General features: G+C 51.3%; 3 protein-coding genes across 3 annotated transcripts; 2 read left to right on the top strand and 1 right to left on the bottom strand.

The window, feature by feature from the left end:
• The first annotated feature begins 549 nt into the window (after positions 1-549).
• GCHFR (GTP cyclohydrolase I feedback regulator) lies at positions 550-6,506 on the top strand. Its single transcript, XM_068397846.1, has 3 exons — positions 550-614; positions 2,128-2,222; positions 6,164-6,506. Exons 1-3 carry the CDS (start codon positions 579-581, stop codon positions 6,285-6,287), a joined length of 255 nt encoding a protein of 84 aa, XP_068253947.1. The 5' UTR covers positions 550-578; the 3' UTR covers positions 6,288-6,506.
• An 803-nt stretch (positions 6,507-7,309) lies between these two features.
• DNAJC17 (DnaJ heat shock protein family (Hsp40) member C17) lies at positions 7,310-23,613 on the bottom strand. Its single transcript, XM_068397793.1, has 11 exons — positions 23,450-23,613; positions 21,346-21,415; positions 20,112-20,170; positions 18,890-18,977; positions 18,410-18,492; positions 17,833-17,929; positions 16,700-16,749; positions 16,122-16,199; positions 15,338-15,418; positions 14,453-14,581; positions 7,310-7,521 (listed from the first exon to the last, which is right to left on the bottom strand). Exons 1-11 carry the CDS (start codon positions 23,525-23,527, stop codon positions 7,399-7,401), a joined length of 936 nt encoding a protein of 311 aa, XP_068253894.1. The 5' UTR covers positions 23,528-23,613; the 3' UTR covers positions 7,310-7,398.
• On the top strand, positions 9,851-10,381 carry C4H15orf62 (chromosome 4 C15orf62 homolog). Its single transcript, XM_068397830.1, has one exon. The coding sequence runs from the start codon at positions 9,851-9,853 to the stop codon at positions 10,379-10,381; it is 531 nt and encodes a 176-aa protein (XP_068253931.1).
• Positions 23,614-24,130: the final 517 nt, after the last annotated feature.

The following is a 24,130-nucleotide window of genomic DNA, read 5'->3' as shown; positions in this document are numbered from 1 at the left end:
TACCTCCCTGCCCATCACCTCCCGGTCCATCACCTCCCGGTCCATCACCTCCCTGTCCATCACCTCCCTGTCCATCACCTCCTGGTCCATCACCTCCCTGCCCACCGCCTCCTGCCCGCCCACCCTTCCCAGGAGGGCAGAGCCAGGACCCCCGGGGACCCCCACGGGGGTGTCCCTCCCGACCCAGCGGGGCTGCTGCACGCCTCGGGGTTACCCATCCCCTCCCCAAGTCCCTTGAACCCTCCGGGGGTTCACGCGAGCCCCGGACCCCCCCGCAGACGGGGCGGGCGGGACGTGGCCGGCGGGGGCGGGCGCTGGGGGCCGGGCACGGGCACGGGAACGGGCACGTGTCCCCCGAGCGGCGGCGGGAGCGGCGGGGGAGCACCGGGATCAGCAGCAGGAGCAGCAGCAGGAGCAGCACCGGGGGGAGCACCGGGGGGAGCACCGGGAGCAGCAGCAGGAGCAGCACCGGGAGCAGCACCGGGAGCAGGAGCAGCACCGGGGGGAGCACCGGGAGCAGCACCGGGGGGAGCACCGGGAGCAGGAGCAGTACCGGGGGGAGCACCGGGAGCAGCACCATGCCGTACCTCCTCATCAGCACGCAGATCCGCATGGTGAGCCCACCCTGCCGCTGCCCCCCGGGCCCGGAGCCCCGACGGCCGCCGGGGATGGGGAGGGACCGGGCAGGGACCGGTGGGAGCAGCGGGACACGCTCGGTCCCGGCTGCGATGGTCCCCGCAGCTGCCCTCGCTGCTGGCCCGGGCTGGGGGTGCGGGGCTCCGGGGGGGTGAGGATGGCCAGCGGGTTTGGGGGAGCCCTGGCACAGCGGCTCTGTGCGACACCGGCCCCCGGTGCGAGGCGTCTGGCACGACCACGCTGGGCACAACCGCCCTCGCACCCCGCTATACCCCGCCCTGGAGAGCACTCGGGTGCCCGCGCCCCCGCCCCGGTCCCCAGCACCCTCCCCCTGGCACAGCACGGCACAGACTGGGGAAACTTCTTGTAGGATCCCAGGAGCGTCAAAGGGACCAACCTCTGGCCCCGCGTCCTCGCTGGAGGTTTTCCCTCTCCCCCAGCAGCCGTTGGGCGGTGGGACGCGCGGCCGTGGCCGAGGGCAGGGCGTTACGGGCAGCGGGGTGTCATGCAGCAGCCCGGTGTCGGGGATTTGGGTGAGACCCGGGCTGGGAGCGCGGCCCGTTACGCCCCGATAAAGGCATAAAGGAAACGTCCTTCCTCCTGCTCGCAGCCTCGCGGAATTTGTCTGGGGTTTCCTCCTTGTCCCAGCACAGGGGATCCGTACGTCTGAAAGCCCCAATGTGACGATGTGGCTTTGTGACGGGAAGGGGGAACGGTGAAAAGGGCGAAGGGACGGGCTGGCAGGAGCTGGGTGAGAGCTGCTGCTGTGGGTGGAGATGTCCCGTTACACACACACCTCAAACCAAGCGAGCAGTGGATTGAGAGCGAGGACCCTGGGGCTGCCGCGGCACCGCAGCATCTGTTGGCAGCGATATTTGGCATCGTACACGTTGATTAAGTGATTATGGGCTGAGATAATGCAAAGCCCCACCTGGTTGGGGCTCACAGCGCTTTAGGGAGAGGCACGGAACAGGGCGGGTGGGATTATCGTAGTTGAGCATGTTCCCCCCCCGAGAGACTTTGGAAACTCTGCTCTTTAGCAGGGCAAAGCAAACATTTCCAACCTGAAACCTGGCGTGGAACCAGCCCGTCCTGGCCTAGCAGCGGTCACTGACTTGGGTGCCTTTCACCCCGCTGGGATCCCACCCTCTGTGCTGCGTCCAGCCCTCACCTGCCCGCCCTCCCCTCGCCAGCCAGCGCAGCTGGGCAAAACACCCAGATTCGCTGGTTTTGCATGATGAGGCTTGAGGAGCACCTCGTTGCTGTCCTACAGACTCCCCAGGGCGGATCCCAGGGGACCAGGGCCCCCGTGAGCTCACCCAGCAGGTGGCCCTCCAGGAGCAAAGCCACCAAGGCTGGCTCCTGGGACAGGCAGGTGGCTCCCAACCCTTCCCTGCCCAGGGAAGCTCTCACTGGAGCCATGGTGGGAGCGGGGAGGGGGTGGCCGTACGGCCCCACGTCGCTCACCCGCTCTGCTGCCCTTCCCTGCAGGAGGTCGGCCCCACCATGGTGGGAGATGAGCACTCGGATCCCGGCCTGATGAGCTTCCTGGGGGCCACGAAGAGGAACATGCTGGGGAACCACTTGTAAGTCCTCCTCTGCAACGTTTCAGGCTCTCCCCTCTCCTTATTTTCCCAAGAAAATCTAGGATGTTGTCACTCCTCTATTCACCACGGCACCTTCCAGTGGCAGTTTGATCCCAGGACCAGTTTGGTGCTGAAAGGGCACCCACGTGCCCTGGCCCTGCCTGTTCACGCTCACCCAAGGGAACGCTGCCCGATATTTAATTTAGTTCTTTCTTTTTCCTCGTTCTGACCCCATTTCAGCACCTGACCCACCTCCCCTCCTCTCCTCACCCCTTCCACGCTGGGGATGCCCCTCTGGGTGGCTCCTGAAGCTTTTCCTTGGGCTGCTGAGCCCTGAGGCTGGAGATGCTTCCCCTCATCTCCTCCCTGACTCCAGCCCATCAGCCTGCGTGTTCCCAAGCCGTGTATATTTGATGCTCCCCCATGTCCCCATCTCTCTCTCTCTGCCCGCACCGACTTTGACACCAGCCTTCACCAAAGTGCAACTCGGAGACGTTACCAGCACATTCGTTACATCTCGGCCCACGTCTTTTTTCTTTTTTCCCCGCTTGATCTCTCACTTCTTGTTTTTCTCCAGGAAAAAAAAGAAACACAAAGCAAAATAAAGCCCCAAACGCAAATTAAAACCCCAGAGGAACCCTTCCAAACGCAAACCGAGGCCGCTGCCAGCTCCCCGCGCCTGCAGCAGGGCTGCCCTCGGAGCCCTCGCTCCCTCCTCTCCCTGTGCCCGCAGCAGGGCTGCCCTCGGAGCCCTCGCTCCCTCCTCTCCCTGTGCCCGCAGCAGGGCTGCCCTCGGACCCCTCGCTCCCTCCTCTCCCTGTGCCCGCAGCAGGGCTGCCCTCGGACCCCTCGCTCCCTCCTCTCCCTGCCCAGCAGCCCGGAGGGTTTGCAGGGCTGAGACATCCCCGCACTGCGGGTGGCCACGAGGTTGGCAGCCACGGCAGCTCCACGCTGGTGCCTGCCAGGAGTTGTGCAACGAGAGAAGGGAGAGCCGAGGGGGGAGAAGAAGAGGCTTCAAGAAGGCAGAAGTGTTGCTGGGTCCTGGGGGGTGAGGGTGCCGGGGGCTCGGGTGGGGAAGGAAGGCGAAGAAGGGGAAAAGCCTCCGTGGCATCTGCCCCAGCAGCCAGGGAGGACAGGCAGCGTTGCCATGAACAGAGTGCCACGTTCTGCTTGTTTGGGAGGAGGGATCTGAGCTGTCTGTGGGACCTCCCCGCTGGATTCACCACCCTTCTTGCCTCCCTCTTGCCCCACCTGCTCCGTGCTTGTCTTGCGTTACACCCAGGGTAACTCCGCTGCGTCCCCGCGGCACGTCTTCATCTCCCCCGTTTTTGCTTGAGCAACAGGGGGTGGAGAAAATAACCTGGCTGGAATGTGGCTGCTGGCAGCCCGAGGGGCACGGCGGCTCTGCCACAAATTTGTGGGAGCTCTGGCGTTCGCCAAGCAGGACTTGCCACCCCCGACTGCCAGCAGTAAGCCTGGCTCTAGGACACTGCAAATCTTGCCCTTCCCATAGCACTGTGGGCCCCAAAACCTTAAACACGACCTTGGAAGGAGCCTGAAAGAAAAGGCCTGAGCAGTATGGACCTGCTGGGGCACTGTAACATACAGATGAGGGACTTAATTACCTCTAATGAGGGAGAGTGCTGATCCCGTCAGGCCGCCCTGCACCACCCGCTGCCGTGGCACATCATTGAGCTCCATCAGCTGCAGCACGCAGGCACGCAGGGCTGCCCTATCTGATGGGCAGAGCCCGCATCCCAGGGGCACCTGGGCTTCAGCAAGGGGGGAGCTGGGCTCTGCCCCAGCCCACGTGTTTCTGGTAGCCAGTGTGGGGCCAAGGACCACAAGCCCGACCCTCGGCTGCTGCTTCTGCGCCCACCCCGATGGCTGCTGGGCACCGTCCCGGCCTCACCTCTCATTACAAAGGCTGTCAGTGCTGTTTGGTCTGAAGTGAAAGCTGATGCCTCGCTGTCAGGTTTTGGGAGCTGAGGGCTGAGGCACCTGCTAACACTTCAGCTGTTCCACAGGGCACAGCCAAAGCCCGTCCTCGAGGAAGCCAGGACAGCTGGGCAGGTGCCACGAGGAGCGTGGCTGCTCCATCACTCGCCCTAGCTGTGTGTGGACACTCCTGCCCCAGCTCAGCCCCGTCCCCACGCAGCTCAGGAGGGCCCACCTGGGAGGGGAGGCAGCAGGGCTCACAGACAGACGATGGGCAAGCACAGAAGTCCTCTCTGGTCCTGGGTGACTCCTCTGTTCCCTGCTGGGAGGAAAGGCTCTGCCCATGGTCCCAGCCACGCCATCCCCATCCAGAGCGGCTGCACACAGAGATGGCAGCACGTTTGACACGCTCTGGGTGCGGGCTTTTGTTTCACTCAACAGGGACGTGTTTAAAGCCCTGGGCAACTCAGTTTTCCTTCTGCTTCTAGCTCAGATTTTTTAGGTTCCCACAAATAACAAACAATCCCTGCCTCAGCTCCTTCCTCTGCATAATGGGAATATTTACCACCTCCAACATGTGGATCTGAAGGGATGTGGCAAGCCTCTTAGAGAAAGCATTAAGTTCAAAGACACTTATAATAATACATATTATCTTTACACCACATCTGTAATTATAGCGAAGTACAGTCTGTCTTGAGAAACTGAAACAAAGCTTTCCCATCCTGGTGCCATTTCATGCTTTAAAAGCACTCACCACTCCATTTCTCTTTTGCAACTTTAGCAAGAGCGACTCTGGAAATGCTTTTGGGTCTTTTTTTATTGTTATTACTATGAAGATCAGGAGAGTCTTTGTTAAGGTGCCCAAATAAGATCACCAAGGATCCTGCAGCCCATCATTATCAGCTTATCTGGCGCAGTGAGTCATCTAAGAGCTCAGCTATTATGAAGCTTATCCCATCTGCCTGAATAAATACTGCATCCAGAAAGATTGTTACAGGGACAGACAGGCTGCCAAAGCCAGCAGAGTTACACTTACCCTTTCAGCTCTGCTTTCCCACCTAATTCAGCTCATTTTGCCTCTCTGCTGTGCTGCTCTCCCCCTCCACCATCTCTTGTCCTCATGGGGAGAGCAGTCTCCCAGCCTGTGCTCCGCCTCATTTGACTTCTGGTTTTCCAAAGGCTGAATGCTTGGCTGAAGGCAGCATTTTTTTCCCAATCCCCAAATTTCAAGCACAGGCTCTCAAAAACACCCAACTTACAGACAAAACCAAAACATTGGGTTTTCATTCCTTAAAAACACCCGAATCATCCTTCCCTGCTCTGCAGAGACCATCCTCTTTCACCATGAATTCCCAGCTGCAGATACTGGTGAACCCTCTGCTGCAGTCTCAGCCCAGTTAACTGAGCAGCACAGAATCCCAGAATCAATGAGGTTGGCAGAGCCCTCTGGGCTCATCGAGTCCAACCATTGCCCTGACACCACCATGGCAACTAGACCAGGGCACTAAGTGCCATGGCCAGGCTTTTCTTAAACCCCTCCAGAGATGGTGACTCCACCACCTCCCTGGGCAGCCCCTTCCAATGGCTGATGACCCTTGCTGAGAAGAAATGCTTCCTAATGTCCAACCTGACCCTCCCCTGGCCAAGCTTGAGGCTGTGTCCTCTTGTCCTATCGCTGGTTGCCCAGGAGAAGAGGCCGACTCCCACTTCACTACAACCTCCCTTCAGGTAGGTTGCACGTGGCTTTGGACGAGTGGTCCCCGACCCACACTTGAATTTAACATGACCCTTGCCTTTTGGACAGGCTCCCTCCTTGGTTTGGTAGCTGTGGGCTTTGGGCTTCCCCACCTGGTTAAGCAGGAGATGCAGCACCCAGGCAGCACGCCAGAGGTGGTCACTGCAGTGTCTTACATTGTTCAGGAGTGAGGCAGAGGCCCTTCCATGAGGAAATTCTTGTCTCTTCCTTCTCCACCTCATTTTCTTCTCCTCTTTCCTGCCTGCAGCTGGGAGTACTACGTGAACGACGCGCCGCGGGTAGTCCTGAACAAGCTGGAGAGCTGTGGTTACCGGGTGGTGAGCATGACGGGCGTGGGCCAGACCTTGGTGTGGTGCCTCCACAAGGAATAGCGAGGAAGACTTCTGCCTTCCTCCTGGACGAGACCCCGCTGGGATCACCTCACACAGGACTGACAGCAAACTTTTCCCCTTCATTCCTTTCTGTCCCAGACTCCAGGCGCTCGGGCACGGGGGAGGAGTGGTGTGGAGGCAAAACTTGACCCGGTGTAAACTTGCCATCCCTGCCGAGTCACGAGAGGGGGGAGGAAGGTACACCCAGTGCAGACAAAATCAGGCACAGGGAACAGATGGCTCCAGCTCTGCTCCCTCTGAACACCAGGCTGGCAACTACCAGCTTGGTACATTTTAATCATCTCCTATTTAGCAGCTGTTGGAGGAAGCTCAATAACAGACTCGTCTGCCCGTTCCTCCAGGCTGCCCCAGCGAGGTACGTGCCGAGCTGTGAGCTCAGGGCACGCCTTCTCCGAGGCCACGGCGGGCAGGGAGGGGAGGCTGGGCACAGAGGGCATACCCTCTCAGCCCTGAACTGCTAAACCTACACGGCGCCCTGAGAATCCCTTCACCCGGCAGCAAGGCAGGTTTCTCTCCCAAAGGGGACTGTGGTTAGCAGCAGCATCAGGCTTCCAGCCCGAAGAGTCATTCTAGCGTCACACACTGCTCCTGAAATGACCTTAGAAGGGCCCTATGAACATGTCAGGTATGGGCTGTGTAACCTTAACAGCAGCAGTTGTGATGCTGGATTGTTTGGGACTGTGTATGAACCCTGCTGTAGGGGTAACACCAATAAAACATTTCTCCAAAGAGACCAATGCCTTCCTGTGGGTTGTTTTAAACAGTTGTTGCCAAGGCCTTTTGGATCCATAGGGCCTGAACAAGCTTTCAGGAACTAAAAGAAGCTCCAAGGTTTGGTGTTCTGACAGCACCTCTCCCACCCTGTCCTCTGTGACGGGGCAGCTGCTCTGACAACACAGACTGACAGGTTAATACACTGACTTTGAAGCTTATACAGACATTTCTTCCCCCCCTCTGGAAAGGGATAAGGGCTGCAGTCACTGACAGTTTGTATTCCTACAACAGTTTTAAAAAAGGAGGTTTATTGACTTAATTTAAGAAACAGCGTTAGAAATGAAGAAGGATGGGGTGGGGAGGATCCATACTCATGCTAGGTGTGGGACTCCTCCTCGTCTTGCCGCTTGAGCTGTTCGATAAGCTGCCGCCTCTCTGCTGCCTGGCGCAGCCGCATCATCACCAGGCTCTCGTAATCCCGTTCCGACACCACTGATGCCTGGGAGCAGAAAACAAAGAGAACCCGTCGAGGACAGGATCTACCCCAGCCCCCCTCTCCATAAACCCCACTCCCAACACGCACGGTTGAGTCAGGGAGGTGGTTCATCCAGGATGACCCCAGAGAAACCAGGTACGGTGCAAAAGCTGCCTGGGCTACAGAAAATAGCCTGCCTTGTAACAGCATGAGTGGGACAGAGTGGGGCAGGCAGGGAGCCTGAATTACCCTCTCCCTGCTCACAGCGAGGTGGGATGGGGAGATACAGCTTGCCTCACTGGTTATGTTGGACAAGCAGCTTGCTCTGCACACCAGTGCACAAAGTCCAGCGCACACATCATCCGTTATGAAGGCTAACGCCATAAAAAAAAGAAATCAAGCTTTCTGTGGTTTAGTCATGGAATTGGCTGTGGAAAGAAAACCACCAGGTACGTTCCCAAACCTGACACAGGAGTGTTTCAGTTCCCAAAAGCTCTCAGAGCCTTTCTGCTGTGTGTGGTAGCAACTGTCACGTCACTTAAGTGGTGGTTGCAGACTCTGCCTATGAACGTAGGCAGCAGATGACAGCTGCTATCACAAAGTGCTGGTTTGGCACTCTGCTTTCACAAGCCATTTAACATCAGTAGGTGGCCTTACTATTCCAGATGTATTCAAAGCACTGCAATGCTTGGAAACATCCACCTTGTCTGCTTGACAGTTCAGGTAGAAATAAAAGCATCTTGACAGGAGGTAAATGAAAAAAAAAATCTCTCACGTTCCTTTTTCTAGGAACTAGATTTCGTGGTGATTTAAGGACATCTCAAATAGAAGGGATGAAAAGGCAACAGAAGAGCTAAATAAGATCCTGCATGAAAATGGGGCAAGTGCAGATTTGTTATCACGTGCCAGCAAAGCGGTTCCTCCCCAGACACTCAGCTGCAGCGTGTCTAGCTGCAAGGACAAAATAGAAGCCCACAACAGATGAGAAACTTAGACTGGGAAATTAAGAGACTAATATGCCATAATTGGTATCTTAGGAGCCGCATGAATGACACAACCTTTCAGCACCGTGCAGCACAGATGTTCGCAGTGTCTGAGAAAGCACCAGATCGTATCAGCCCGCAGTGGCAGAACCAGGATTCTTCAAAGTTCCTGTCCACTACCCACAAACACACACTGCTGAGGGAAAGAGCCTGCATGAGACTCACACAGATGAATCACCCGCACAAACCTGAATCACGACCTCACGCTCTGGATTTAAATTTAAATCAGACAAGAGATTATTTCTGGCCTCATTTGGGAGCCCTGCTGACACAAGCAGCCATCAGAAGTGGCAGAAGGGAGAGCACCAAGAGAAGAAACAGTCTGATCCGAGACGGGCTACAAGTCGCTATTCACGTTGACAGTCCTCAAGCGAGCTGGGCGCCTCTGAGGGAGCCTCATTTCTCCTCAGGCAGAGTGTGGGCTGATGCTTTGCCACTCCACACACCTACTTCCTGCAATCCTAGCAATTACCAACAGTGTAAAACCCAGTTTCTGACGTGGCTGACTCAGCAAGGGCTTGGCTCAAAACAAATACATACGCAGGAGGAACTGCAGCCTGGGAAGCAGTGACAGGAGGCTCATGAAGAGAAGGAGGCACCGTGGATTCTTAGCGTTCCGGGTCCAGCCTGGCTGAACCATCCCTGGACTTGCTTCTCCCAACGTCCCAGCACACTGGTGAGTGTGGCAGCCACAGTTCTCCAAGTGCTTCAGCAGCTTCTCCTCGCCGCCTGTTAAGACCCAGGTGCTGCTCCGACACAGCGTAAGTCTATTTTGCCTTCAATTTTCCTAATGTTTGTCTTGTACATCTGCGTTTTGTTGCTTTTTAAATCTCCATTTGACTGTATTTCTCTGGTTTCCTTCAGCGTGACTGAGTCACTGTCTCCCTAACCACCCACTGAGATTTTTATACTGTGCCCTTCACCAAGAAGGTGGCTGGTTACCATGGCACCAGAGTGCCCTTCTGTTCTAGACGCTAGATTAAACCTGTTCTCATGGTGACTGTGTGCCTTTGCTGTTCCTCACCAGCTTGTTTCTGCAGCACACTTTCAGTAAGCTCAGACATTGCCATTCCTTCTCCACTGAAGGAGACTCCTTAATACCTAAGACAGGCCAACTGCTCCTTAACGCAGGGTTAGTGCCAAGTTTGCATTTCCTGCAATACCAGCCTCTCTGTTTTCCTTCCAGCTACAGGAACAGAGGAGGAAGAGGTTGTTCCTGTTGTGTGGCTTGCTGCTGATCCTGCGACTTAAGTCCAACACCTGACTGTGAAGAGTCAGCAGTTTCCTCCTTCTCGGTGCCTTTCATCAGCATGGATACTTGGCGGAGAGGGTCCATCAAGTCCACAACGTTCTTCAGACGTTTCTCACTCAGGAGACACAAAAAGCTGGGCAACCAAGTCATCATCTTGAATCAGAACAGCCACACTCTGGACAGTGATGGACAGTGCCAGAAGAGGGAATGCTTGAGGGATCTGAAGGACAAGTCTGACTACCTGTCATGTCAGAGTGAGCAGAACCTAGCCAAGGCACAAGCACCTCCCAAGCCTCCCCGGCTGTACCTGGACAGTTCTAGCTGCCCTAACATCATTGATCACACGGATTCTCACTCTGACATCTCCTTTTCTGGTGCTACTCATCAATATCACAAAGCCACTCAAACTCAGTTCCACAAGGACCAGGCAACAGACTGCGGGACCTCAGCGACAGCTTCCCAGAATGGCACCACTCTTTCCGACCTGTCTGATCCCTTCCTGTCCTTCAAAGTGGATTTGGGGCTATCGCTTCTCGAGGATGTTCTGCAGACCCTCAGGAAACAGAACCCAAGAGATTACACCATTTGAAGGTATTTATCACTTAACATACCACATTTACTTACTGCTGCTACCAATTTCTCTAGTCCTAGTGGGAGGAAGGATACTGCAGCATTCCTGTCGTGTGTGGCCTGTTTTGTTGTTCTCGTCTTACCCACCACAGACTGTTCCTGTCCTTGCCAAGGAGCCCTTCAGAGCAGAGCTCACAGGCTCTGTGCTCAGACAAGAGCACTGTCTGCTGGAACCTCGTGGACGAGTTTCCATTCTCCACACCAGGAATTTCCCACTCTTGACTGTGCATCTCCCCCTCATGGAAGAATAGCATTGTTTGGCAAAAGACTTGTTATTCTGGGGATGTGGCTGTGACACTGCGGAGCACGGACAGAAAGGGATATGGCACACACCATTTGGGGATAAGCAGGCAGCTTGCAAGGAGGCAGTAGCATTGCATCTCAAAGCCATAGCTATGGCAAGGCTCAAGAGACAGAAGCTTGTGTTTCTTCTCCCTCTGTGTTTGGATGTGAAAAATCAAAGCCATTCCTACTTTTTTTTTTTCCTTGTGGGCTTCCTTTCCCCTAACTCAAGTGCAGTTGGCACTCCCAGCCTGGAAACAGGTAAGCATCCACACAGGCTGGTGATACAGCCACAGCTGTTTATTTATCCTACTAGCAGGAGAAATTACCCTAGATACTGCTGCGTGAAGCATGCACTGATCTATCAGCTGTACAGATATGGAAGAATAAATGTATCTGTGACTGGAAGCGTCTTGTTGCCTCATTTCATTGGTAGCAAGCCAGAAAAAGCCCAGGCACCAAGAGCACAGGTCTCTTACCTGTAGTGACCAAGACCTATCCTCTCTGGCACTTCAGGATTTATGTGGGTGGGGAAGCAGTGTGGCTGTGCTTTTCTGGGCTGGGAGAAGGCTAGAGCTGCTGGTACTTGATCTTCCCCACAGCTCAGGTCAAGACTCAGTGTGGAAATGAACAGTTCTTCACCCCAGAGCTGGACAGTGGGAAGGGCTCTGCCAGGCTCAGAACGTTTTAGGCAGTACCGGGGCAGACTGTTAAAAGGACACTGCAGGAACTACTGGGTTGCCAATTCTTACCTTTTTCATAGCTAGATTAGGTACTAGGGCTCTTTTTAAAAAATAAAACCTCCTTGCACTCAGATAACCATGAAACAAACTCTATGAAACCTCAAAGAAGCTTAGAAAAGACACAAGAGTGCCAGGCAGGAGGCTCTTCTCAGCACTTTAATATGGCTGCAGGAATGGCCCAAAATGGATGAGGAGCACTGGCAGTGAGATCCCACACTGTGGTGCAAGGAAGACCTTCCCAGAAGCGAGTGCTTCACGCTGTTGTAAGGGCAAAATATGCTCTTCACAGCCCTGTACAGCTGTTGTGTGCTTTGAACCCTGCAGAGCTGCAGCAATCAGTCATTGCTCTCCAATTGCCCAGACTAACCCTGGCCAACCCACAGCTGCTGTAACTCAAGCACACCTCACCTGTCTGGCTCCAGCAGCTCTCCAGGAACTGCTGGACAACGTGCACCTATTGCCACAGAAGAAAACAAGCCAACCAAGACTGTGGAGGCAAGTGTCTTGCAACTTACTGCCTCCTCACAGCACGAGTTTTCAACAGTCAGCCTTGCTTTCACCTGGGAACTGCTCTCAAAGCTCCCCTGCTCTAGTGAGTGCGTGGCTGTCCTTTGTTTGAAGACCTTGGTGCACAGCTCCTGGCTGACTACCCCAGGCAGGGAGCAGGCACAGCTCTGAAGCAGATGAGTAGTGTTGCCATGAGAACGCTGCAGGTTTTGGCCGTTTTCTGAAGCAGAGCAGGGAAGAAGCTGCATTTGCAGAGTGGGAGCAAACATGGGGGTGGATTCAGACAAAAATAGGAGCAACCCAGAGGGAGCAGCAAATAGGAAGTGAGGGCAGCTTAAGTCAGAATGAGATTAACGCAGCTTGAAAGCAAGAATGTGGACCCTGATGGCTGGGAAGCCAGACTGGGTGTGTAAAGATGGGGCGGGTAGGTTGAGGCTGTGGCAAAAGTTACCTGAAAGAGCTCGTTTTGCATAGCCTAGAGTTGAAGGGCTGAGGACAAAGAATAAGTTAACTGGAAGCAGTACAGCCAAGAGAAGCTATTACCACATCACAGATTTTAGAAGCATCCTAGTGGAAGCAGCAGCAGGATTGGGGGAGGGTCTGGAGTAGAAACTAGGAAAAGTGGGAACCAGAGCAGCGTGGAGATCTTAGCCTGGACAGCAAGACTGCAATGTAATCAAAGAAACTGGAGCAAAGAAATAAAAATGGTAGAAAGGATAGACAAGCATCAGCAGTGCAATTCTTGGGAAAGGACACAAGTCACTGGCCATAACTCCTCATCATTTTGAGAGCTAATACAGGACTGACAAGGCTGTGTTGGGCAGAAGTGAGGCACCACCTCCACAGAGCTGTGTTAGCCTGCTCTCCCTTGCTGCTCCAAGCTAACCCTTCACAGCAGGCAGGCGCTGCAGTTCCACACTAACAAGCTTTGGCCACGGGAACAAGCCAAGATAAACTCAGTCAAAAGCCAGGGCTTTTGAGTGCACAGAGGCAAGAATCCACCACCCAGATCAAACTGCGCCCTTAGGTACGAATGAGCCCTTCAGAGCCAGTTCTCATTCTCTACTAATGAGGGATACTCAAATAAACCGGATGCTGCTTTTTCTCCCCCAACTTGCCTTCTAACACTCTGGCCACCTCTGTGAATCTGCTGTGTCTGCAGGACTCTCGCTGGCTCTACGTGGTACATGGAGATCTGCCTGGCTCCTGGGCTATGATGCTGTAACCTGTGCCTAAAATTTCTGGGAAACCATGGCCTAGGCAGCATACTGTTCAGAGAACATGCATCCCAAGTGAAAACATACAACCCTAAGCAAAACTAGGGCAGGCATTCTGATGTATAAATGCATCTACTAATAAATAAAGTACTTAAAAAGTCAGGAGAGTGATTGTACTGAACAATCTCTCAAGCTGCTAAAACATTTAAGTAGTGAACACACACAAGGCTGATGGAGACAGACACACAGACTATGGGTGCCTGTAGAGCAGGAAGCAGGAGTCCTCTCAGCAATTAGATCTTTTTGATCTTTATACCACAGGGAAGGAGGGGAGGGGGATAAGCGTCCCATGAAGTTTGAACTGGAACTCAAATAACCAGCAAAGGATCTCAGGTCCCTTCACAGCCAAGGAATTACTAACTAGATCAGAGGACATGCAGAGCACGAGACAAATTCTGTGCTACAGAGCAAAGTGTAACGTAACGTGCTTCAGAAGAAGTGGATACACCTCCCACTCCAGAGGGCCAACAGCAGCAAGGGGTAACGGAGACCCAACAACCTGCTGCAGCATGGCCTCAGACTGGTTTCTATGTTTTACCCACTAGAGGTTATTGCCTTCCATGTGTTTTGTGATGGGAATACATCTGCTATTCAAGAGGAACAGCTTCAGAGGGATCATCTGGTGAAAGAAACAGGAGGCAGCTAAGAGTCAGCAAACACCTTGCACCCAAAGTAACCACACTGGTAGAGAGGACTCAGACAATAAGGTCTCTACAAGGATATTTAATTTGATACTGCTTTCTCTTCCCTCCTGCAGACCCTAAGAACATAGGTTTCCTTTCAGCACTGAAATGTCATCCTCTTGTGAATGCAGTGAGTAACCAAGCCTCTCTAAAGAAGCCTTCTAGGAGACCCATTTCAACCAGCTATCAGCCAGAGGATGCCCACAAAGTATATTAGAAAAAAAATTCCAGAAGAATGGCATTAGAGGCTTTGGGCTGAGCAAGGAACATCCTTGTTTTTCACTTGGGAGAGAGTGAGATGGTGCAAAAATGCAGTCATCCAAATAGCTTGTGTTCTCAGCGTGCTGCTAGTCAGGCAAAAGGTCCCTTAAAGCCACTGCTTCAGCACGAGAAGGCTCATCACAAAGGCAAGCCTTTCATTAAGAGCTTCTTTTCAGGTCTGCTGGGAATCAACATATCTTACCATAAATGCAAAGCACACTCACATTTCAGTTGCTATAGAAACAGATTTAAATAACAGCAGCCTGTGTCTCCTTACCTGTGAAGTCCTAGGCTGACTAGTGCTGTCAGAGTGGACAGTGCTGGGACTGTGCCGGGGCTGGCCCTCCAGCCAGGAAATCTTTAGGGGATTATTTACCAGGCCAACTTCATTCTTCACAGCCATCTCCTACCAATGAAAATATTCTTCCATCACCATCTGAGTGTCAGACCCCACTCCCCCACAGGTCACTAACAATCATTAAAGTTTTTCCAAGGCCAAGTAAGGCACAAACAACGAAGATTTCACAGCTGCCCTACACGAGAAGCACCCTTTCAGGTCCGTATCTGCATCAAGCATAGACAGAACATGTCACTGCCAGTACTTCTGATAAACAGGTCACAGACAATTCAGGGTGGTTTTGGTTATTTGGATATCTGAGTGAAAGAACAGGTGACAAGGAATAGAGACTCTTGTACAGTATAAGTTGACAGAACTACTAAAATTAAGGGTAACTGCTGAGTTCTCTTTCCACAGCCACATGAATTATTATAACTCATAGTGAGTCAAAACATTTTGGTTTCTTTTAAACTAAATGCCTGATATAACCTCTCAAACTCATTAAGCCCATCGCCACAATAGGTCCTTCACCTCCAGTGAGAGCTGACTAAATGGCTCAGTGCCTGCTTTTTAAAGCAGTGTCTCTTTCCTCAGCCTTTTACACGCACAGCCTGCTTGTTTATGTGCCTCATCTGCTCTGGGTTTATGCCTCCAGCTTTGCCACTCCCTTCAGGCATCTGTACCTTTAGACTCTCATTACCCTTCTCCACTGTCCTAATGACAAGGCAGCGTCTCCAGGCCGTCAGTCTGCTAACCCTTCCCTTCTGCAACACCCCTTCTTGCCCACTCTCCACTACACGCATCTGGGTTCTCCGCCAGACTTACAGCGGCCTTAACCGTAGCGAATTCCACAACTGCACTCCCAGTCTTCCTACTTGAGATCAACAGATTGAGCACATCGCCGTACTGTTAAGACAAAGGAAGAAAGAAAAGTTAATTACAGAGCCAGAAGAGAAGGCAAGTTCATCTGTGGAATGAACACAGTGAAAACGTGTTTTCACAGACATGATGCTTGAGCCGTCACCCTTTCTCTCGTGTGGTGCTTCCACTGATCCCAACCTGTCATAATTTCTTTCCCTCCAGGAAATAATTCTGTGGAGGCACAGAGCTACACACTGCTTCCAGCAAGCCCCCGTGCAAGAGGGCTGCTCAGCTCAGAGTCAGAGCTACAGGAGATACTTGCATGAAGGGAAAATAAACATCACATGCTGGGATTAATCAGATCAAAGGCTTGTCTATTCCTGCCTCTGAACTTCCCACAGCAGCTAAGGTAGAGTGCTTTAAGTGAAGGCAAAAGTGCACCACAACCACACAGCCTGACTAACTTTTATACAGGGCATGAAGCATTTAGTGGGAAGAGTGTGCAGTTGCTCTGTTTCAGCAGGAGTCCCTGCTGGGAAGGAGACAGGGGTGCTAGCTGGGGAACAGTCCTCAGCTAATGGATCATTCTGATGATGCCTGAAAGTGGCATGAGTGAGAAAGCTGGACAACAGCAAAAAAAAAAGCAAGCCACTCTGGTTTGTATGTAGTTTCCCAAAACTGACTATCCTTTCTTATGCCATTGAGAGCAGGGGAAGATCAAGTAGTAGGAAAGAGTGTCAGACAGGACCTTTTGTAGGATCCGCAACAGAACGTCTCTTGAGTATCCCCCTCTCGTCTCATCTTCTTTCCTGCATTTCCATTTTAGCTGGGAAATAAACAGGACAAGTTAATTTTGTCCATTTGAACACATCTTGCCCCATTCAATGCAGCTCCTGCCACCTGCATGATAATCAAGCTTGTTATTTACAGCTACACTCTCAGAATCTCAGTGATTTCAACATCAGAATGTGCAAAGGGAACAAATCACTTGGGGAACGGGCTGAAATAAAAAAGATAATACTTGATAGCACACTAATGGCTGTATCAGGGTAATATGCAGATGTTTCCCTGTGCCCAAAGCAGAGGCAACTCAATTTCAGCTTCAAAAATGTAGACCAGACAGTAAAGGGTGAGGGAGGAAGGGTTTTTTAAAGGCAGTGACAGGAGCTGCTCGCCTGCATGATGCACATTAGATAGAGGAACTTCACCTCCACTGTACAAGGGGAGATGTCAGTTCAGCAGAGTTGAAATGTCCCTTCTGCTTTTCGAAGCTGCATAATGTTCTACCAGTTTTCACCAAAACCCAGCTTTATAAGGATGTCTTACTTTGAGTTTGGGAGTTATTTTGCCTTCTGTTCCATTTCTTTCTTGCTTGCCTAAAGAGAGGAAAGGAAAAAAAAGATGGAAAGGACATAGGTGAAAACTCCTCTGCCAAAGAGCGTTTAGCACAAAATTCGCCCTGAGAATGTACGTATGGCAACTTCAAACAAGTGTGGAAAAATAAGGGTAGATAAAAAAAAGGATAGCACAGCCTAGGAATTTATCTGGCCCTGCAACTAAATACTTTATAATGATGTGCTCTCATTGCAAGGATCTCAGAGTGTTTTACACCGAGCAAATGCTCAACATCCTGCCCAATTCCTGATACGTGAAATTAAGCTGGGAAAGGCTAGGGTGGGCTGAATGACTTACATATACAGTCATACAGAAAAACCCTGGTGACCCCAGGTCTGCATCTGGACCTCTGCTGTGTTTTTTTTTTATTTTTTTGGGGTTTTTTTGTTTGTTTGTTTGGGTTTTTTTAACTCATTAGATCAATATTTTTCTTGTGAGAAAGCAACAGATCTTATCCTATAGCTTCTGCTAGAATGAAAGGGGTAGGAAACAAGAAACAACAAATCTTCCCATTGAACTGAAAACCTGAACAATGATTAGACTAGTTTTGAAAAGAAGAACAGAACTTTCTGAAACATAAAACTCTATTTTAAGCCCAGGTAGATACAGAAAATTACAAAAGGCAATTCACTATAGAAACGTGTGGATGGGAGGGAGGTTCAGGAATACCAAAGGATGAGGTTCTGGGATTCTGGAAAAATCTCATCCCCTCCTGTATGAAGGAGATTAACTACAGCTACAGAACAGCCCATGAGAATCAGAGGGAGACAACTTCAAACGTAACTGCGGGGCTCCACATGAGGCCATCTAGATTCAATGCTTTAGAATACTTATTGAAAAGGAGCAGCAACAACGTGCTAGAGAGCACCATGCCACATGTAAGAAAGCAGCCCCACAGAAATACCAGTCTTTTGACTTATCCCTGAAAAAGGTGCCAAGTAGGATCCCACATATGGCAACGTGACCAAGTCAGAAGGCACCTGTACAGGAGCTCTGCCTACAGAAGAGCTGGAGTCCCACGTGCATGTAGTTTGGCTAAGGGCTCCAAGCTCCTCTGTTCTCACCTTGGATGTGCTGCTCTCTTTCAAGCCGGATCTGTTCTTGAATGAGCCTCTGCTGCTCCTGAAGCTGACGGGAGCCTTCTTCACGCAGGCGGATTATCTATAGCAGAGGTAAGACAGCATAGATATCTGAGGGCACAGCTCCACGGTTGGTTCATGCCAGCTAAAGACTACCAAGGAGAGCTTTTGTCTCATACCCATCTCCTGGGGCAACCCTCCTGCTAGTTCCCCTGTGACAGCTCCAGCACTCATAAAGTTGGACCCCCCATGTGACACAGTCCCTATCAGCCAGCATATAACCAATTAGCTGCTGTTATTGTCTGCTATGCAAAAGGAAAAGGGCAGACAAAAAATAAACCCCTGAGACTGACACATTTGCCAGACTGCTACAAGATCCCTTCTCCATGCCTCTCTTTCATAGAGCCCATTAATCCAAAAGGCTGAAGGACTGCCATAGATAGATTTGCTGCATCTCATCACATGGTTTTCACAAGGATTGTAAAGACTTTTCATTAGGATTGTAAAGAGAAGAAGCAATTCTTCTCAAAGGAAGCAGAGAAATCTAAGAATTTATCATTACTTCTTGTTCTAATGATCTCGTTATCCCGATCTCCTCCTCTTCACACTCACGGGCCTGGGCTTCTCGTTCTCTGGCTTCAAGATCTGCAGAGAAAGAAACAAAATTAAAACAACCCAAAGAGAATTTTCACTGCTGACACTGCTGACCAGAGGTGGATGGAAAGATCACAAACTTGGCTACACCTACACCAATTTCAAAGCAGAGTCCTGATAGCTCTGCTACCTCTCCTCTGCCCAGGCACATCAACAGTCTTAACAGTGATCAAAACCCCTAATTCCTTTCCAGAGCACGACCACCCCCAGCTGTGACTGTGGGAGGGGATTTCAGACAGCTACTGTATTGTACTGGGCATAAAGAAACCACAGCCATCGCAAATGGACAGCAGATTAATCAGTGGTGAATCCCAGTGGCAGAAGAAATGGAAACACCCAGCTAACGAAGGCTTCAAGCCAAGGGAAAGTGAGGTTTTGATTTTATTACCAAGCTTTACTTTCTTTCGCTTCTCATCAAGTTTTTGTGTCCTTTCTGCAGCTTGCTTCTTAGCCTTCCTCACTTTGTCATACGCCGCCTGCCAAAGAAGCAACACAATAGTATGAATAAAGCAGAAGACGTAAAATGGGAAGCAGCAAAAAAAAAGGTGAGATCAGACATTGAAACACTGTAAGCAGAGGTGAAGCATTTTCTGCTGCTTGCTAGCATTCCTCCTAAAAGTGTTGGCAGTTAACACAAATGCCCTGAAGACATGAGAAGAGGCCCAAGGATCTCCAGATGGAGCCTGAAAGGGTGAGGAAGTCCAGGAATAATTGCAAAGTGTACTGGAGAGAAAGTCTGACCCATCTGCAGAGGTGGGAAGAATATTCTGGTTTCCTGAACATGCCAAAAGCAGCTTTAGAGGCACTGGTAATAGACCAGGTTTGGTTTAGAGCAAAGTTTTACAATAAAAAAAAGTCCTTGGAGGGGGATTACAAGCTTTGCCAACGTTTGAAAAGAGGAGAGTTATTTCATGTTCTTAAATCTTATAATCTGAAATTTTAATATGCTTTCTCTCCTGAGTTTAGCTGGATAGAGGTACTTGTTCATTTTTATTTTGTTCTTATTCTTTCCCTTCACGTGTCCAGATTTCTTTCAGGCCTTGAGCAGCAGGCACTCAACCACTTCCTCACAGCAAGGAAAGAGTCCACGCTACGTTTGGCAGCCTGCAAAGCTCTTGCAGCAAAAGGACAGAGATCGTGACTGTGATTCAGCTCTTCCCTTTACAAGTCTCTTGTGCCCCATGGAAGGGAAGGCTTTGAGCCTTAGCAATCACATCCAAACATTATTTGTCAGACCTTGATTTCAAGGGAACTGCAAATGCACCACTGCCATGGGGATTTAACGTGTCCCTGAATCAGTGGTGGTTATCATTATTTTTTTAAACGGGATATGCCCCAGTCTAACACATTATTAAAGACAGTATCTCACCCTTGCAGCAAACAGAGCTATTCCCAGCAGGTCAAATCAGAAAAAGAACATTTTATCTGGTTCTTATCTGGCACCTGCTATTTGATCTCACAGGGAACAACAGATGAGACTTGCACTCATGAAGTCACAACTGGAGAAGAGGGCAGGAGAGACAGGAAGAGAACTTCCAACACTTCTCCAGCACACTGGCAGGGAGTACCACCACCCAACCCCAACCCCAGCCAGGGATGGGCACACTCACCCTTGCTGCTGCATCTGTTAGCACGGCTAAGGCCTGAGACAGCTGGTGGAACACTTCCGCTGGGAATTACAAGAAAAAAGGGTAAGATGCACAAAACCATGCTAGTGGCCTGGAGACGAGCCAGGAAAGACAATCCCTTATGGAAGAGACCTGCAGAACATCAGAAAGAAGAATAATCTTTCCAAAGCATTTGTAAGGCAACCTGTAGCAAGGATCACCTCAGCTCAAAGGACATTTGTCACATAAACCTCAGTGTAAATCAAGAAATGCAAACTGGGACCATTTAATTTTAACAGAAATCTGAATTCAGCAGAACCCATCTACACAAAAGTATCACTCCACCTGCAGTCAGCCTGAAATAGTTACAAATTCTCCCTTTTATATCAATAGCACTTCAGCTCGAGATTCAGACTTTGCATTTACATCAACATTGCTGACCCTCCACCTGGAAGGTTACACATATAAGCCAGGGGCCTCCCCACACACTTCAAATAACTTCTCAACGTTCTGCAGACACCAAAGCCACCAGCTTTCCTCTCATTGCTGCTAAAATATTTTATTTTTTTTTATGGTGGAAAAATTTTCTCTGTACTACAGTTATAACTTTTCTATCTATAAGACTGTAGCCTATCAACTTGGAAAATGCAAGAACAATGTTTGTTCTGAGGTGTCCTGATGAACACCATCCTTCTGGTCACCACTGCTGTTCACTGCTACCTGTAGCTACAAAACTTCATGGAGTACCTGCAGATGCCAGCCCTTGCTAACAGTTTAGGTATATTCAGTTCCACAGAGTCAGGGCCTCGTCTCCAGCAGAGAAAAATGGGTGTTACCCATACATAAGGTGATTTACAACCTTGCTGTTGAAGTTTCAACTGTGAGAAGTATGAATTAAAATAGCGACCAGCCAGTAAACACTGGGACAGCGTGGCCAAAGGTCCAGGATTCAGGTACCACGTGGGAAGATTTTGAGAGGTGCAAATGAAATTTCAGCACTGACTTAACACTGACGTTTCTAAAACCAACATGTATGCATTCAATCTTAAAAATCAGAGCTAATAGTGACAAAAATAACTCTTAGTCCTGCATATGTGCACTTCACAGGACATACACCCAGGTACTCCTTTTATTACATACAAAGGCAGACCTGAAGTGAAGCACAGCCACTTCCAGGAGTCTGCACACGTGAAAGCAAACACGAAGAGTTGTTTGTGTCTGCACAGTCCCATCTTACCTGCTCTGGGATCATCCGGGTTCTTATCTGGGTGACAAGTCAAGGCCTTCTGCCGGTACGCTTTCTTAACCTGCAAGAGCCAGGACTGAGATTTACTGGTTGGTGCAGTTTAGTCTGTGTTGAGAAAAGCAACTTGGAAAAAAAAAAACAAACAAAAACACAACACTGCAGAAACAAAAAATTGCTATTCAGAGAGTTTCTTTTGTTGTTGCTTTTGCTTAAATTAAACCACACGTTCCTATCACAAGAAGGCTGTGGTTGAACCAGCATTCGTGTGCATGACTAGATGCCCCCCAGGCCTGACAGAAAATAAAGACCTTTTCTGGAGTGCCAAAAGCTCCACCAGGCCCTCACACTGAAAGGTAAAGCAGCCTACTGTAATGGCAAGAGACCTCTGACAAGCTGGGGTTTCAACCTCAGTGCTGTGACCCGTCCTTTTTAATCCCACTGTACTGCAAGGACAAGCATTTGAGCCCAGGACACTTAGCAGGCGGGCAGCCACACCTTGAGTGAGTCTAAGCTTTCCAAAGCCAGAAGTTTTACTTCTAGGTGCATTGTACTACAGCAGTCAAACCTCACAATCATCAAAGCCAAGGCTGGTTCACCGAGGCAGTTTTCTAGCCAGAGGGATACTGTGCTCTTTGCAGCTGTAACTTTGGGACAGAGAAAGTACTGTGTGACAACTGCACTTGGCAAGGTGAAGAAATTTCGACCAAAGACTGTTTAATCTCACCTACACTTCAAAGACAGACTGACAACTTTCTGAGCTAAGTGACCTTCAACAATCCGAGCTCCCTTTGTCAGGGACACATCTGTATGCAAGAAAGGAAAGGAAGCGAAGCTGCTGTCCCCCTGCCAAGCAGCCGGCTGTTAAACCCGTGGCACAAGCGGTGGCCTGGCCCCACCTGGTGGACGCGGCTCTTGGCAGGGAAAGGGGCAGCTGAAGCCTGACCCCAGCCCCGGCAGAGGGGTATGTCTCCTCCCCATCCATCAGTCACAACTATTACGATTCTGTGTGGGAGTTCAGATAAGACAGCCTTGCTCCCCTTTGTTCATCTCTTTGGGCCACGCTGCTCTGCATACAAAGGGTCTGGGGGTTGCTTAAGTATTTCACACCAAGCACTCTAAACTACACTTGTCACTTTCTAAGTTACACCATAACATCCAATTCGTCATTTTCACATCCTTTTCCCCCCCAGTGACCAGCTTCAGGTCCCCTGAAGTCTTTAATCTCATTCAATCCTACTCGTTACATTTGGCTTGTTCCTGTTTTGTGCTTCACACACGCAGAATTTCCAGGCAGCCTCAGACACAATCGCTGGTTATGCCCAGACTGGAGCTTCTAAGTTTTACCCCATTGTACTGCTACTGTTCGTTACTGCTACGGGGAGGGCAAAGAGAAAGCCTAAGGAGGAAAACCAAAGTTTTCCTTTCGAGTTTAACATTGTTCAGTTACTAACAGTTGTACTCAGAGCCTCACCTCCCTTGAAGGGGTCACTTTCCCAGCTCAGCTGCTCAAATCTTGTGTTTAGTGTTGACTCACCAATTAATTAAAGAAAAAAATGGAAACGTGTAATTCCAAACCCACAAAGTTAACAAGATGACTTATGGGAACCTACAATACCTAGACCAACCTCTAACAACTGCATTTTTGGCAAACACAGGAGGACTTTCCTTCTGAAGGCACATAAACAAAGCGAGAGAAACACTGTCGGAGACAAATTCTGCAGTTCTCTCCAACCGATTTCATCCCGCTCCAAGGCCAGGTCTCACCCCAGAGGCTTAAAGGGAGAAAACGGGTCAGTTGGGCGCAGCAAAGCCACCGTTAGAAAAACCGGCCCCGGCCACTCATCAGCGGCTCCAGCCGCCAGCCAGCAGCGTCCGGGGCAACCGTGTCACATCAAACAGCGCTTGGAGCAACCGCTCAGCTGAACGCCCGGCGAGCAGCGAGCGCAGCCCCGCGTCCGAGCCGCCTCCTGCCCGCGGCAACAGCCCCGGCCCTGAGGGAAAAGCGGGGGCGAGGAGCCGGGCGGGGGGTGGCGGGGAGAGCCCCGGCCCGCGCCTCCCCGCGGCCCCGCGAGCGGTCCCGGCCCGCTGCCCTGACCTCCTTCTCCGACGCCTTCTCGCCGACCCCCAGCAGGCCGTAGAGGTCCAGCTGCAGCAGGTCCCTATCGACCGCCATGGCGGCGCTCACCGGGAAGCGCAGCCTGCCCCGGTGGCGAGCCCCGCGCGCCCCGGCGGCGGGACCAGCATGCACCGCGCGCCCCGGCGGCCGGACCAGCATGCACCGCGCCCCCGCCCACCGGCACCAGCGCGGCGCGGTGCCTGCTGGGAGCTGCAGTTTTATGGCCGCTCCAGAGCGGAGCACAAGGCCGCGCTCTGCCCTCCGAGCTCTGCCTGCTCCTGCTCGGGCATCGCGCTTGGGCTGGGCGGGTGTCCCGGCTTCAGCGGGGTTTGGTTTGAGGCTGTGGCCAGCCGTGGTGATCAGGGCCATCAGCAGTTAAATGCAGGGCAGCTGCCCCAGGCTGGCCCACAGGTGTGTTCTATAGCACTGACATGGAGCTCACCAGAGAAGGGAGGGCTGGCTGGGGAGAGGGGTCTGTGTTTGCTCTCCTCCCTTCTGGCCTCCCTTCTCCTTGCCAAGGACTGGCATTCCTGGAACAACCCGCTGCAAAGCCGTAGCTAACTATACTCCTGTGTGCTTTGTGTTGTCGTTGATATTGGTTTCTTGATTTTATTAAATCTGTTCAAGTTTAACACACGACTCTCCCTCTTTTTCCCAATT

Source organism: Nyctibius grandis, chromosome 4, assembly GCF_013368605.1.
Source record: "Nyctibius grandis isolate bNycGra1 chromosome 4, bNycGra1.pri, whole genome shotgun sequence".
Classification (NCBI taxonomy): domain Eukaryota; kingdom Metazoa; phylum Chordata; class Aves; order Nyctibiiformes; family Nyctibiidae; genus Nyctibius; species Nyctibius grandis.
Note: the sequence above shows the minus strand (reverse complement) of the source record. Positions and strands in the feature narration are given on the sequence as shown.

Coding starts and splice junctions, on each gene's coding strand:
- C4H15orf62 (XM_068397830.1), top strand. CDS start 9,851: ATGGATACTTGGCGGAGAGGGTCCATCAAGTCCACAACGTTCTTCAGA.
- GCHFR (XM_068397846.1), top strand. CDS start 579: ATGCCGTACCTCCTCATCAGCACGCAGATCCGCATG. Junction 615..2,127: donor TCAGCACGCAGATCCGCATG/GTGAGCCCACCC, acceptor CCTTCCCTGCAG/GAGGTCGGCCCCACCATGGT. Junction 2,223..6,163: donor AACATGCTGGGGAACCACTT/GTAAGTCCTCCT, acceptor TCCTGCCTGCAG/CTGGGAGTACTACGTGAACG.
- DNAJC17 (XM_068397793.1), bottom strand. CDS start 23,527: ATGGCGGTCGATAGGGACCTGCTGCAGCTGGACCTCTACGGCCTGCTG. Junction 18,978..20,111: donor TAACAGATGCAGCAGCAAGG/GTGAGTGTGCCC, acceptor CTTCTTTGGCAG/GCGGCGTATGACAAAGTGAG. Junction 15,419..16,121: donor TGTTGCGGATCCTACAAAAG/GTCCTGTCTGAC, acceptor TTGTCTTAACAG/TACGGCGATGTGCTCAATCT.